The 16,366-nt window shown below is 40.6% G+C and overlaps 1 protein-coding gene across 11 annotated transcripts in view; it reads left to right on the top strand.

The window, feature by feature from the left end:
- The window catches only part of PIP5K1A (phosphatidylinositol-4-phosphate 5-kinase type 1 alpha), a 39,202-nt gene that overhangs the window by 10,974 nt on the left and 11,862 nt on the right, over positions 1–16,366 (top strand). For 9 of the 11 annotated variants that reach the window (XM_005203825.5, XM_005203824.5, XM_024984164.2 and 6 more), the window contains 5 exons: positions 6,243–6,274; positions 11,193–11,273; positions 13,761–13,891; positions 14,309–14,426; positions 14,608–14,760. In XM_005203825.5, the coding sequence (XP_005203882.1) occupies positions 6,243–6,274; positions 11,193–11,273; positions 13,761–13,891; positions 14,309–14,426; positions 14,608–14,760 (515 nt within the window). Of the gene's footprint in view, positions 1–4,728; positions 4,797–6,242; positions 6,275–11,192; positions 11,274–13,760; positions 13,892–14,308; positions 14,427–14,607; positions 14,761–16,366 lie in introns of all 11 variants that reach the window. The other 2 variants (XM_059881129.1, XM_010802993.4) reach the window with 2 other exon arrangements.

The raw sequence follows: 16,366 nt of genomic DNA, 5'->3' as shown, positions 1-16,366 counted from the left end.
TTTAGAAGAAGGAGAGTTGAACTGGGGGGTTGGGAATGTGAATTCCAATTCTGTCTCTGTCACCACCGTTGCTCTTTAATTTTGAGCACATCCCTTATGCTCTGTTTATTTACTTATAATAGATTAAATACATCTTACTATTAAGAATCGGGCTTCCCTTGTGGCTCAGCTGGTAAAGAATCTGCCTGCAATGCAGGAGACCTGAGTTCAATCCCGAGGCTGGGAAGATCCCCTGGAGAAGGGAAGGGCTACCCACTTCAGTATTCTGGCCTGGAGAATTCAAGGACTGTATAGTCCTTGGGGTCCCAAAGAATCAGACACAACTGAGCAACTTTCACATTAAGAATAGGTTAAAATCTCAAAGGCCCTTGTTGAATGATTTTTTAATGTAAGTTGTTACTGATTTGTTAGCTTAAATGGGCATATAGGTTCATAAGTGGCTGAAGGGACTGAGTTCTCAACTTGTTCTATTTAAAAATCAATTTTCATTAATATCTATAGATCTCAGCCAGATTGAGCCTGCCTTGGTCAGAATTTTTTAAAAATCCCCAAAGTGAATATATCCTTGTTTCTCTAAGTCTTTTGTTTGTTTAGTTATTAGTGGACAACAAGCCAGTCTTTATTAGTAAATATGTAATTGAGTACAGTTTTACACATTGGTCCTTGTTTATGTCCCCTAGATCTTTTTACATTTTCATCTTTTCCACAGAGGAACTGGTACTTGATGAAATCACCATGATTGGCTCTGCATCATATATTGACCCACTTGGAATTAAGCTGTTTATACAGTTATTTTTCTGACACAACCTGTTTGTCGTGGCTTTATTTTTTGCTGCCATTGGAGCAACATTAGCCTTTCATTTAGAATGCTTCTTGGTCCAGGGCCTATTAGTAAGTAGGAACTACATGACCATGAAGGAAACAAACAAACATGAAGGAAATGTTTTTCCCTGAGGAGGAGGAAGTTTACCATTGGAACTCAGTAGTAGTTATTGTTCAGTCGCTCAGTTGTCTCCGACTCTTTGCAACCTCATGGACTGCAGCGCACCAGTCTTCCGTGTCCTTCACCATCTCCTAGAGATTGCTTAAACTCAACGTCCATTGAGTCAGTGATGCCATCGAGCTATCTCATCCTCTGTTGTCCCCTTCTCCTCCTGCCTTCAATCTTTCTCAGCATCAGGGTCTTTTCCAGTGAGTTGGCTCTTTGCATCAGGTAGCCAAAGTACAGGAGCTTCAGCATCAGTCCTTCCAATGAATATTCAGGATTGATTTTCTTTAGGATTGACTGGTTTGATCTCCTTACAGTCCAAGGAACTCTGAAGAGTCTTCTCCAGCACCACAGTTCGAAAGCATCAATTTTTCAGCGCTCAGCCTTCTTTATGGCCCAACTCTCATGTCCGTACATGACTGCTGGAAAAACCATAGTTTTGACTAGACAGACCTTTGTCTGCAAAGTGATGTCTCTGCTTTTTAATATGTTGCCAAGGTTTGTCATAGCTTTTCTTCCATGGAGCAAACGTCTTTTAATTTCATGGCTACAGTCACTGTCTGCAGTGATTTTGAAGTCCAAGAAAAGAAAAGTCTGTCACTGTTTTTCACTGTTTCCCCACCTATTTGCCATGAAGTGATGGGACCGGGTGCCATGATTTTAGTTTTTTTAATATTAAATTTTAAGCCAGCTTTTTCACTCTCTCTCACTTTCAAGAGGCTATTTAGTTCTTCTTTGCTTTCTGCCGTAAGGGTGGTACTCACATCTGTGGTTATTGATATTTCTCCTTGCTGTCTTGATTCCTGCTTGTGATTCATCCAGCCTGGCATTTCGCATGATGTGCTCTGCATAGAAGTTAAAGAAACAGGGTGACAATGGATACTTCTTTGACGCACTCCTTTCCCAGTTTTGAACCAGTCTCTTCCATGTTTGATTCTAATTGTTGCTTCTTGACCTGCAGTTTCTTCACCCAAAAAAAGGATGCTATATATGGATTGTGGGTATGGATTATAAGATGATAGTTTATACTTATCAGAGTATGTTTTACACAGATGCTAGAAAGAAAACTTTCTGTTGACTGATACTCTAATCTCATCCTAATTTAGGGATAAATCTCATTCTCCTCAAACATTGGCTGAATGGGTGTTGCCATTGCTGAGTTGGTATTCTTTTCTCTTCTTTTTGTTTCCAATCCCCCACCCCCTCCATCTCCGCTTTCCTCTGTTTCTGCTGCTGTTCCTTCTGAAGAGAAAGCTTGATTAAGAAGAGGTGAACAGGTACAGTGCTGGTGACTCTTCAGTCTCAGTAGGCATTTTCTCTTGGCATGAGCCAAGTGACCCAGTCCATCAAGCCTTAGCAGTCGTACTTTGTTCCCTAAAATGTTACTCTGTTGTTCATTGGGTTTCTTTTCTACCAAGCTGGTAGATGTTATAGCAACATTGATATGATTCTCTTCTTTTCCTATCCATTTTTTGGTAGTTTGGGAGTTCTGACCTGTACCCTAGGAGCAAAACTTAAGACAAGGAAGAGAATGAGTCTTGGTTCCTGATTCTCCGCCCTGTTGTTACTTGTTTTGACTATTATTTTTAAGTAATTTTTATTTTTGGCTGTGCTAGGTCTTTGTCACTGCACACTGGCTTTCTCTGGTTGCTGTGAGCAGAGGCTACTCCTACGGGCTTCTCACTGCAGTGGCTTCTCTCATTGCTGAGCACAGATTCTAGGTGCATGGGCTTAGTAGTTGTGGCTCATGGGCTTACATGCCCTTCAGGATGTGGGATCTTCCCAGACTAGGGATCAAACCAGTGTCCGCTGTACTGCATGATGGATTCTTAACCACTGGACCCCAATCCTATTATTATTCAGACCCCAGTATCCTTCCCACTGCCTCAGCTGTAGTGTTTTGAGGATTAATCCAAGTTTTGCAGTTGTAGATAGCTAAGTAATTGGCACCATGTTCCACTGAATTAAGTCCTCCCACCCTCATTCTGGGTACTTTGCAAGAGTGTAGCAGCCCTGGAGCTATGTGTTTATGAGATAAAACTAGGAAAGGTAGCAAGGTAGAACTTTTTAGGGAGTAAGAAGGCCCCAGACTAGCACCCTGCCTTGAACTCACTTACCTGCTTTTTTGGTTCATTGTTTAACTTGGTCCAGTGACTCCTTACATGAAGAGGTTGTTCTGTTCTAGGAGAAACTGTCAGTCTAGGATTGGACATTGGCTCTTGGTTCTGTCAGATCCCTCCAAACCCCTTCCTTTGGGGTAAAAGAGGAAGAATAAGCCAAGTACTGACCAAGGAATCCAGAATCAGTGTTGTTTTCTCAACTGAAAGAATGCGGATTTCTTCATTGAGAATCACTAATTCTACTGTAGTGTGTATACTTGCACAAGGGTTTGTTGGGGATATGGGGAGGCTAAGGGTTTGGGGAGCAGCCAAGAACTTTGAGGTGCTCATTAGAATTTCATGATGGTCTAGGTAATTGAACATTAAAGCTTCCTGAGGGCCCAACTTTGCTCTTCCATAGAACTCACATATGACAACATATTTGTGTAGCACATCACAGTCCATGAAGTACTTTGATTTAGTTTATCTCATCTAATCTTTACATAAACCTTCTAATATAGATTCTTCTTTTTTAGTTATTAATAGAGAATAATTTGCCTGATGTAATAGGGATTTGAGGACTTCCCTTGTGGCTCAGTCTGCCTGCAGTGTGGGAGATCCGGATTTGATCCCTGGGTTGGGAATATCCCCTGGAGATGGGAATGGCAACCCACTCCAGTATTCTTGCCTGGAGAATTCCATGGACAGAGGAGCCTGGTGGGCTACAGTACATGGGGTCACAACAGTCAGACATGACTTAGTGACTAACACACACACGCACAACCGGGATCTGAACCCAGCTCAGCATGTTGGCTCTCACCTGAAGGGTTTTAAGATTCAAAGGGTTTGACTAATTTTTTGTTAGTGAGTGCCTTAAATTTTACAGTTAAGTTAGCAGTTTTAATCTTGAATCTGAGTTGTGCTGACTTTTTGTTCCTTGGAAGCTTTAGCTTATGGTTCCAGTCCTAGGTTCCAGGTCTTTCTCCTACCTGAACTTGACCTGATGAAGATGAAGCATCCTGCAAGAAACATAGATTTTTGGGCTTTGCTGTTTTTCTAATTTTCTGGGTCATTTTATGCAGCACATCTTCCTAACAGCTAGATGACGTTTTTCTTACCTCCTTTTTTGGAAAAAGGAATGAAAACCATCTGTTCCCCATAATTTTGCTACTCTGACTCATTAAGGAAATTTTGCTGCTCTGCTTATTGGTACCAGAAATGCTTTTACCATTAAACCTTACATATGGACCAGAACTGAGATTTTCTTACTCAGCTACTAACTTATGTTATTGAGGATTCATCCCATTTGTATTCTTCTTTCTTTTTTAAATTTATTTAAGTTATTATTTACTTGGCTGCATCAGGTCTTAGCTGCACGACACTGGATCTTTGTTGCATCATGTGAACTCTTTGGTTGTGACACACGGACTCTCTTGTTGTGTGGATGCTCAGTAGTTGGCAGTACACGGGCTTAGTTGTTCCGTGGCATGTGCGACCTTCGTTACCCATTCAGGGGTCAGACCTGCATCCTCTGCTGTGGAAGGTGGAATCTTAACCACTGGACCATCAGGGAAGTTCCTGGATTCTTTTTAATTTTCTTTAATGTGGCTAATCTTTATTCTCTTTGAATTCTTGAACTAGATCAAAGTAATATATCAGCAGTCTTTGAAGAAAAAAGACCAACAGTTTTCAATATGAAGGGGAGAAAGGTCTGTCTGCCTGAATGATTATGTGTCTCACTGCTATAGTGATCATGGGTGAAATCTTTAGGATGGCATACCCTTAGGAACTGACTTAAACTTAAGAAAAAAAAAATTTAACCTTTTGGAGTAGTTTTCTATGGGTAGTGGTCTTTTAGTCACTTTCTAAACATATTCTTGGAATCTTTTCTATATTTAAACTGATAAAAGTCATAAATAATATTTAACTACACACATGTCTTACACATTTCCACTGATTAAATATTTAGTAAGTAAACAACAAATTCCTGTTGCATTTACAGCAGGATCAAGATGAAGATGTAAGGATATAGATCAGGTTTTGCCTACACTGAATGCTTTTTCATTTTTTCATCATTGCATTTTCCTATCCATAGCTTCTTCATCTCTACAGACCAATCTTTTTTTAATTGAAGGATAGTTGATTGACAATATTATTTTAATTTTAGGTATACAGTTAATTATTCAATATTTTTATAAACTATACTCCATTTAAAATTACTACATAGTAACGGCTATATTTCCTTATGCTGCACAATATATCCTTGCTTATTTATTTATTTGCTTATTTATTTTATATGTAATAGTTTGTGTCACTTACCCCTACCCCAGCTTGCCCTTCTGCCCTTTTCACTTCCCACTGGTAACCACTAGTTCTCTATGAATCTGTTTTTGTTATATACATTTGTTTTATTTTTTAGATTTCACATAGCAGTGATAACACAAAGTGTGTGTTTTTCTCTGAATTATTTCACTAAGCATAATACTGTAGGGCCATCCACATTGTTGCAGATGGCAAGATTTCATTCTTTTCTATGACTGAGTGGTATTCTATTGCATACAGATATACACACACATGCACACACACGAACACCCACAGCTGCTTTATTCATTGATCTGTTCATGAACACTTAGGTGCTTCCATATCTTGGCTGTTGTAAATAAAGCTTCTGTAGATCAACTCTTTACCTTTTTTTCTGAAATAATTAGTAGAAGTGCAAAGCACCATAGATATGCTCTAAAGCTTCTTACCCTTTTAGCTCTACAGGGAACATTATTAGTCAAGTCTAGGCTGTCCACTAACTCTGGTATCTCTTATGCCCTTTCTCTTTCAACCATGGTATCAAATGAGACACTTAGGGCTCTGATGGTTAAATATATCAAGAACAGATGTATTTCCTAGAGAAAATATGAACACTTGGATAAGCAAAAGGAACTAGAAGAAGGCTGGAATATATATAAGGGCTCTGTGAGTATGGACGAGGAAAAGGAAGGGACATTTAAAATCCCTGTCCAAAAGGATCTGGTATCACTGAGGCAGGAACCCATTGTCAGATGTAGTTTGACTCATCCTGTTTCAGTGAGCTTGATAAGAGATTATGCGAGTGTGTGTACATGTTTATAGTTATGTGTGTTTATTTATTTATTTTTAAACAGCATCTGGAATCAAGAGACCCACGGCATCTGAGGTGAGTTTTATATACTGATACACAGTGGTTCTAAAACCTTAATTCTGGGATAGAAGGATACCTGTTTATGACATCCTTATTTCCCCCCTACTGGGGTCTTGAAATCTGTTGATAGGTATGGTTCTCACATCTCTTTGGTAGGCTAGTGGTTATACAACTCTACTTGTGTCACAGTTTATTATGAATATTAACAACAGCTCAGATTTATTGAGTATTTTTATTTTTAAAATTTATTTCTCTGCATCAGTCTTAGTTGTCTCATGTGGGATTTAGTTCTCTGACCAGAAATGGAACCTGGGCCCCCTGCATTGGGAGCACAGAATCTTAGCCACTGAACCACCAGGGAAGTCACTATTAAGCGTTTTTAAATGTACCACATGTAGTGTTCAGTTCAGTCGCTCAGGCGTGTCCGAACTTTGCAACCCCATGAACCGCAGCATGCCAGGCCTCCCTGTCCATCACCATCACCCAGAGTTTACCCAGACTCATGTCCATTGAGTCAGTGATGCCATCCAACCATCTCATCCTCTGTCGTCCCCTTCTCCTCCCGCCTTCGATCTTTCCCAGCATCAGGGTCTTTTCAAATGAGTCAGTCTTCGCATCAGGTGGCCAAAATATTGGAGTTTCAGCTTCAACATCAGTCCTTCCAACGAACACACGGGACTGATTTCCTTTAGGATGGACTGATTGGATCTCCTTGCAGTCTAAGGGACTCTCAAGAGTCTTCTTCAACACCACAGTTTAAAAGCATCAATTCTTCGATGCTTAGCTTTCTTTATAGTCCAACTCTCTCATTCATAGATGACCACTGGAAAAACCATGGCCTTGACTAGATGGACCTCTGTTGACAAAGTAGTGTCTCTGCTTTTTAATATGCTGTCTAGGTTGGTCATAACTTTCCTTCCAAGGAGTAAGCGTCTTTTAATTTCATGGCTGCAGTCTCCATCTACAGTGATTTTGGAGCCCCCAAAAATAAAAGGTGAGCCACTGTTTCCACTGTTTCCCCATCTATTTGCCATGGAGTAATAGGACTGGATCCCATGATCTTAGTTTTCTGAATGTTGAGCTTTAAGCCAACTTTTTCACTCTCCACTTTCACTTTCATCAAGAGGCTTTTGAGTTCCTCTTCACTTTCTGCCATAAGGGTGGAGTCATCTGCATATCTGAGATTATTGATATTTCTCCCGGCAATCTTGATTCCAGCTTGTGCTTCTTCCAGCCCAGCGTTTCTCGTGATGTACTCTGCATAAAAGTTAAATAAGCAGGGTGACAATATACAGCCTTGACGAACTCCTTTTCCTATTTGGAATCAGTCTGTTGTTCCATGTCCAGTTCTAACTGTTGCTTCCTGACCTGCATACAGGTTTCTCAAAAGGCAGGACAGGTGGTCTGGTATTCCCATCTCTTTCAGAATTTTCCACAGTTTATTATGATCCACACAGTCAAAGGCTTTGGCAGAATTAGATGTTTTTCTGGAACTCTCCTGCTTTTTCGATGATCCAGAGGATGTTGGCAATTTGATTTCTGGTTCCTCTGCCTTTTCTCAAACCAGCTTGAACATCTGGAAGTTTACGGTTCACGTATTGCTGAAGCCTGGCTTGGAGAATTTTGAGCATTACTTTACTAGCGTGTGAGATGAGTGCAATTGTGCGGTAGTTTGAGCATTCTTTGGCATTGACTTTCTTTGAGATTGGAGTGAAAACTGACCTTTTCCAGTCCTGTGGCCACTGCTGAGTTTTCCAGATTCGCTGACATATTGAATGTAGCACTTTCACAGCATCATCTTTCAGGATTTGAAATAGCTCAACTGCAATTCCATCACCTCCACTAGCTTTGTTCGCAGTGATACTTCCTAAGGCCCACTTGACTTTGCATTCCAGGATGTCTGGCTCTAGATGAGTGATCATACGATTGTGATTATCTTGGTCATGAAGATCTTTTTTGTATTCTTACCACCTCTTCTTAATATCTTCTGCTTCTGTTAGGTCCATACCATTTCTGTCCTTTATTGAGCCCATCTTTGCATGAAATGTTCCCTTGGTATTTCTAATTTTCTTGAAGAGATCTCTAGTCTTTCCCATTCTGTTGTTTTCCTCTGTTTCTTTGCATTGGTCACTGAGGAAGGCTTTCTTATCTCTTCTTGCTATTCTTTGGAACTCTGCATTCAAATGGGTATATCTTTCCTTTTCCCCTTTGCTTTTTCCTCTCTTCTTTTCACAGCTATTTGTAAGGCCTCCTCATACAGCCATTTTGCATTTTTTGCATTTCTTTTTTTTGAGGATGGTCTTGATCCCTGTCTCCTATACAATGTCATGAACCTCAATCCATAGTTTATCAGGCACTCTATCAGATCTAGTCCCTTAAATCTATTTCTCACTTCCACTGTATAATCATAAGGGATTTGATTTAGGTCATACCTGAATGGTCTAGTGGTTTTCCCCGCTTTTTTCAATTAAAGTCTGAATTTGACAATAAGAAGTTCATGATCTGAGCCACAGTCAGCTCCCTGTCTTGTTTTTGTTGACTTTATAGAGCTTCTCCATCTTTGGCTGCAAGGAATATAATCAATGTGATTTCAGTGTTGACAATCTGGTGATGTCCATGTGTAGAATCTTCTCTTGTGTTGTTGGAAGAGGGTGTTTGCTATGACTCGTGCGTTCTCTTGGCAAAACTCTATTAGCCTTTGCCCTGCTTCATTCCGTATTCCAAGGCCAAATTCACCTGTTACTTCAGGTGTTTCATGACTTCCTACTTTTGCATTCCAGTCCCCTATAATGAAAAGGACATCTTTTTTGGGTGTTAGTTCTAAAAGGTCTTGTAGGTCTTCATAGAACCATTCAACTTCAGCTTCTTCAGCATTACTGGTTGGGGCATAGACTTGGATTACTGAGATATTGAATGGTTTGCCTTGGAAACGAACAGAGATCAATCTATCATTTTTTAGATTGCATCTAAGTACTGCATTTCGGACTCTTATGTTGACTATGATGGCTTTTTCATTTCTTCTAAGGGATTTCTGCCTGCAGTAGTAGATATAATGGTCATCTGAGTTAAATTCACCCATTCCAGTCCATCTTAGTTCGTTGATTCCTAGAATGGCAACGTTCACTCTTGCCATCTCCTGTTTGACCACTTCCAATTTCCCTTGATTCATGGACCTAACATTCCAGGTTCCTATGCAGTATTGCTCTTTACAGCATCAGACCTTGCTTCTATCACCAGTCACATCCACAACTGGGTGTTGTTTTTGCTTTGGCTCTATCCCTTCATTCTTTCTGGAGTTATTTCTCCACTGATCTCCAGTAGCATATTTTGGGCACCTAGCGACCTGGGGAGTTCATCTTTCAGTGTCCTATCTTTTTGCCTTTTCATACTGTTCATGTATGTAGTGTACCAAAATGTAAATAATGTATCTAAGTAGATATTCTTATTTAATCCTGCAAAGAACCTCTATTAGGGTAGCTATTGTTGTTATCCATGTTTTATAGATGAAGAAAGTGAGGATTAGTGGTCCTTTAGCTTGCCCTAGGTCTCATAATTAATAATGTGGCATTAAGAAGGTTAGGATTCAAAGCCAGTCTGACACTAAAATTCACTCTATTGTTTTGTTGTTAATACCTCCTGATCGCATAGCTTCAGTGAATATGGCAAACTTATTTGAACCATACTGAAGCTGTTGATTTCCTGTATTTCTTTTTTGTGCAGAGTATGTTATATTTGTTTAATTTTCTTCTCATGATGTGTTTCCCAACTCTCTCTTTACTTCTTGCATCTCTCCTGGGGTTTGTGACGGGGCGGAATGTGGACCCTTTTGGCATAGGATTTTAGGCTTTTCTCTCAGAACATCTTCTGGGGTCTGTCAGGTTATTTATTGAGGGTTTTCTCCACTAAGGGCCTTAGTAAGAATAGTAGAACTTAAATATCAGGTCCTAAAACGGTAACTGTTATTTCCAATAGTCTTTTTGCCTTTTGGCTTTATTAACTGAATGAATATTGGCATCATGAAGAATTCTTTCATGTCTATTGTGCTGGCATCTTGGCTGTGGAGAATAGCCTTCTAGTTTCTACTCCACTGGTTTTATTTCTTCCTTTTTCCCGAGGCTGTCATGTGAGTAGAAAACAAAGCCATGTCATATTCTCAGGAATCTCTTTGAGGCAGAGAGGCCCTTTTCTTAGAGAATTTGTCTCATTACCTCAGCCTTTTAATAGCTGGACTCAAAGTACTTGTATTTGCCAGTGGCTAGTTCATTTCTGCTAGTGAAGTCAGTTTGAGCAAATAGTATTCAGGTTGGGTTGAAAGTTAGAGGAGGAGTAATTTTGAAAGGAATCTGGGTCTGTGAAGCTCTATTTCTGTCTTGCTTTTTTGTATTGGGGGGCTCTCCTTTTTCCTGGGGGTGCTATTAATATCTCCTACTTCCCCTGTTTCTGCTTTTCTTCAATGATAATCATTTTAATTTTCGTTGTCATTTTTCTGAGGACCACAGGTGAAATATGTGTCCTTTGGAGCGCTTTTAGTCAGTTGTAATTCTTTGGGTTTCCCTGGTGGCTCAGAGGTTAAAGCGTCTGCCTGCAATGCGGGAGACCTGGGTTTGATCCCTGGGTCGGGAAGATCCCCTGGAGAAGGAAATGGTAACCCACTCCAGTATTCTTGCCTGGAAAATCCAATGGACAGAGGAGCCTGGTGGGCTACAGTCCATGGGGTCACATAGAGTTGGACACGACTGAGCAAGCGACTTAATTCTTTGGGTAGCAGCACTGTAACTTTGTGTTTGCATGGGGTAGATCTTCTGAAGATTTTATAAAATGTTCTTGATCCTGAAAAGGGTATGTTCAGTGTTTTATTTTGATGTACCATCATGGTAGCAGTTTCATGTGTTATGTGGAAATTATATACTAATGTTGACTCTTCTTTTTATAGGTGCCTTATTCCTCTGGCATGTCCATGAAGAAAATAGGTCACCGAGGTGTTGATTCCTCAGGAGAGACAACATATAAAAAGGTGCGTCTGAGTGCAACCCTTTCATCTTATTCCAGGAAGGGCTAGTTTTGTCTCTGATTATATTCTCCACATTCTATCCCATTTCTTGATACCCTAAACCTTTGCACAATAGCCATCATATGACTTGAATTTTAGAATTTACATCACAAAGGGTGAATTATCTAACCACCTGTATATGTGTTTAAATAAGAATGTTCTTAATGGACAAATCTGATGTTAGATGAATTTTCACTGAGCTGAAGCAATGGTGTTTCCCTGTTAAGATATAAACATGTAATGGCAACCCACTTCAGCATTCTTGCCTGGCAAATCCCTTGGACTGGCAAATCCCCAGTCTGTGGGGTCACAAAGAGTCGGACACAACTTAGTAACTAAACAAACAAATAACAATAAGCCCTCAAGGCCATTTTAACCTAGCTTTGGGGAACCATGTGTTTTGAAGTTTTTCTGTCTTTACTCTGGTGCTGGGTGTACATAAAGTAAAGGCTGGATCCAGTTCAGCCTGGTGATATAGACAGCAGGTCAAATGTGTTTCTTTTCTTCTTTGTGTGTCCTTTTTTTTTTTTTAGTATTTATTTGGTTTTGGCTATGTGAGTCTTTGTTGCTTTGTGGACTTCTCTCTGGTTGTGGTGAGCAGGGGCTGCTGTCTAGTTGTGGTGTGTGGATTTCTCATTGAGATGGCTTCTCTTGTTACAGAGCACGTGCTCTAGAGCTCACAGGCTTCAGTCACTGCTGCATTGGCTCAGGAGTTGTGGTTCTTGGGCTCCAGAGCACAGGCTCAATAGTTTGGCGCACAGGCTCAGCCACTACATGGCATGTGGGATCCTCCTGGACCAGGGATCAAACCAGTGTCCCCTTCATTGGCAGGCAGATTATTTATCACTGAGCCGCCAGGGAAGCTCCTGGGTTTTGTTTTTTTAAGATTATAGTTTCAGTTGGTGAATAGAGCCTAGAGCACCTGATTTTGAGCTAGAGATAGGAAATGGATTGAAAAGATAGTAGTAATAACCAAGAAGAGAAAATTGAATTGGTGAAGGGAAAACAGAAGAGAAGCGTCCTGGGGTGATCCAGTTCTTCAGGTCTGGACTAATCGGAGATGCTTAGGTTTCCTAGGGTAGAGTGTTAAACCCCTGTATGGCACCTGTACTTTGGCCCATGTCAATTTTCTTGTGTCTGTTTTCTGTCTTACCGCATTGTCTGAAGTGATAGAGGTGGACTCACTCATTCTCCTTCAGGGACATGACTCTCCCCAGGAATGGGCTCTGAGGCCTGTGTCAATTCAACAGACATTTATTGAGCTCACTTTATGTGCTGAACAGTGAGACAAAAAGCTGAGTTTCTAGTCTAAGAGAGGCAAGCACTTAAAAAATTAATTATAATTTTAATGCCCCATGAGGACTAAGTAGAAAGGCAAGTAATACTTGGTAAGAGTTGGGGATAAGGGAAATTGCCTAGAACAAAACTGTCCAATAGAACTTTCTACGGTGATTGAAATGTGCTATACTTGTGTTATACAGTGTGGTAGCCACTAATCATACCTGAATGTGTCTAGCAAAACTGAAGAAGTGATTTTTAAATTAAATTTAATTTTAATTAACTTAGAATTAAATAGCTGAGTGTGGCTACTAACTACTGTATTAGATAGCACAGATCTAGTTAATATGACATTTTCTCATGACATTGGAATTCTGGATTGCAAGAATGGGGCTCTTATATTTGTATTTTGACCATAGTATGATAATGGGCTTCCCTGGTGGCTCAGATGGTAAAGAGTCCACCTGCAATGCAGGAGACCTGGGTTCAGTCCCTGGGTTGGGAAGATCCCCTGGAGGAGGGCATGGCAGCGTACTCCAGTATTCTTGCCTGGAGAATCCCTATGGACAGAGGAGCCTGGAGGGCTACAGTGCATGGGGTCACAAAGAGTCGGACACAAATGAGCAAGTAAGCACACCACATGATAATTTTAAAGCTAAATACTTCTCTGAGAAATAATTTTAATCTTTCAGGCTTTTTAGTAGCTTTTTTTGGCCACTCTATTGGCCTTGGGATATCACTCAGGCCTGGTCTTAGAGGACTGAGCTTCAGTCAGTCAGAATATCATTTAATTTTAGTTACATTCTGTATCTGATTAATAAAATGTTTGGAGGACTTTGTATGCTCCGGGGCAGGAACCTTTGGAGTGAGACCTAAGATTGTTCTCTCATTTCAGTGTATCTTCCAGATGTCGGTGTGGGTTAGAGGGAACACTTTGCCTAGTGAAGGCTGGCTCCCATAGTCACACCTTTCCTATTCTGTATCTTCATGCCTCTCCAGTCTTTTCAGGCTTCACTGCTATGTGGAGCCATGAGGATGGGGAAATTGGATTGCCCCAGTTTAGAATGAACCACTGGGAGGGCATTTGCTTTCCATTGTTTCTTCTGGTTCTTCTCTCCTGAGTTTTTATTTCTGTAATCAGATTTAATACTAGAAACTTTCCTCTTGTTTCAGACAACCTCATCAGCCTTAAAAGGTGCCATCCAGTTAGGCATTACTCACACTGTGGGAAGCCTGAGTACCAAACCAGAGCGAGATGTCCTCATGCAAGACTTCTACGTGGTGGAGAGTATCTTCTTCCCGAGGTACAGTAGTTAATTAATGTTCAGAAGAATGTCCTGGGAAACGTGGCTTTTTTATATCAACATTAGGACATTTTAGAGATTCATTCCTAATTTAGGCACGCATCCAATCCTTAGCCTGATTTTAATCAGTGTGATGTGGGATATCACAATTTGGACAGCAGATGCTATCCTTTGGATGCTTCTGTGAGCCCTGAAAAGCAATTCAGGGCGTTGGATAGGGGGTAATATGATCCCCTGCTCCATGTCTTAATCCCTGTGTTGCACCTGTGTCCCATTATGTAACTGACTCATCCAGTCCCTTTGGTTCTCTCAGGAGGGATGTATTGACTTGCCTCTGGGTGACTGTCTTCCCAGGGTTGTGGACTCCCTGAATTATAGGGACTGGTAAGTTATGGCTTCTTCTATTTAATCCCACAGTGAAGGGAGCAACCTGACCCCTGCTCATCACTACAATGACTTTCGGTTCAAGACCTACGCACCTGTTGCCTTCCGATACTTTCGGGAGTTATTTGGTATCCGGCCTGATGATTACTTGGTAAGCTTCTGGAACTCAGGACTCTGGGACTCCGGTATCAGAGGAGTACTTCCAAAGGAAAACCTCTTCACATTCTTGCTCTTATTTTTTATTTTAGAATAGAATGGCATCTGTAGTTGATTTCTGACTGGGGAGGCTGATTGATCTCTGAACCTCTTGCTCTCTTTTCTTTGGGCCCTAGTACTCCCTCTGCAATGAACCACTGATTGAACTCTGCAACTCTGGGGCCAGTGGTTCCCTCTTCTACGTGTCCAGCGATGACGAATTCATCATAAAAACAGTCCAGCACAAAGAGGCGGAGTTTCTACAGAAGCTGCTTCCAGGATACTACATGGTAAGAGGACAAGGAGCACCGACTGCTCGAGCTGCCCATTCTACTCCTGGACAAGGTTGGGGAGGCTGACGTCGGGGGGAAGGCAGTGTCAGCGCTGACTGAGGGATGTAGTTCATCTTTGTGCTTTTGGTCCCATCTGTCTCTCTGTGGCTAAAGGGGGTTTTGTTTATCTGTCCTATTTTAAGTGTTACCTAGTTTAGATCCTCCTACCCAAAGACAAAAATTCAGTGATGTTTATTCATTTAGAGTATAGTTGATTTACAATGTTGTGTTAGTTTCTGATGTACAGCAAGGTGAGTCAGTTATACATGCACGTGATGTCTACTCTTTTTTTAGATTCTATTCCCATGTATGGGTCATTACAGAGTATTGAACAGAGTTCACTGTTCTGTTCAGTATGTTCTTATTAATTATCTATTCTATTTACAGTAGTATGTATATGTCAATTTGAGTCTCCCAATTTATGCCCTTCCCTTTCCCTCTGGGAACCACAAGTTTGTTTTCTACATCGATGACTCAACTTCTGTTTTGAAACATGTTCATTTTTATCATTTCTTTATATTCCACTTAAAAGTGTTACGTATTTGTCTTTCTCTGACTGACTTCACTCAGTATGACAGTCTCTAGGTCCATCCATGTCACTGCAAATGGCATTATTTCATTCTTTTTTTTTTTAAATGGCTGAGTAATTGTTCATTGTGGGGCTTCCCAGGTGGCACAGGTGGTAAAAGAATCCTCCTGCCAATGCAGGAGATGTGGGCTTGATCCCTGGGTTGGGAAGACCCCCTGGAGTAGGAAATTGCATCCCACTGCAGTACTCTTGCCTGGAAAATTCCATGGACAGAGGAGCCTAGGAGGCTATAGTCCATGGGGTTGCAAAGAGTTGGACACCACTGAGTGCACACACAGAATAGTCCATTGTACATATGTACCACATCTTTATCGGTTCCTCTGTCAGTGGACATATAAGTTGCTTCCATGTCGTCGCTATTGTAAATAGTGCTGCAATGAATATTGGGGTATGTGTATCCTTTCAAATTATGATTTTCTCTGGATATATGCACAGGATTGATATGACTGGATCATATGGTAACTCTAGTTTTTTAAGGAACCTCCATACTATACTCCATTAGTAGCTGTACCGGTTTACAGTCCCAGCAACAATGTAGGAAGGTTCCTTTTTCTCCACACCCTCTCTGTCACTGTTTGTAGATTTTTTGATGATGGCCATTTTGAACTATGTGAGGTGATATGTCACTGTAGTTTTTTTGATTTGCATTTCTCTAATTAGTGATGTTGAGCATCTTTACATGTGCCTCTTGGCCATCTGTCTTCTTTGGAGAAATGTCTATTTAGATCTTCCACCCATTTTTTGATTGGGTTGTTTTTTTGTTGTTGTTGTTATTGACCTGCTTGAGCTGTTTATATATTTTGGAGATTAACTGCTTGTTGGTTGCTTCATTTGCAAATATTTTCTCCCATTCTGGGGATTTCCTTTTATTTTGTTGATATTTTCCTTTGCTGTGCAAAATCTTCTAAGTTTATTTGTTTTATTTTTGTTTTTATTCAATGATGATTTTGCTTTTCATTCTTAGTCCAGCTCCTA

This window comes from Bos taurus, chromosome 3 (genome assembly GCF_002263795.3).
Source record: "Bos taurus isolate L1 Dominette 01449 registration number 42190680 breed Hereford chromosome 3, ARS-UCD2.0, whole genome shotgun sequence".
NCBI lineage: Eukaryota > Metazoa > Chordata > Mammalia > Artiodactyla > Bovidae > Bos > Bos taurus.
This window is presented reverse-complemented; position numbering and strand designations above follow the sequence as displayed.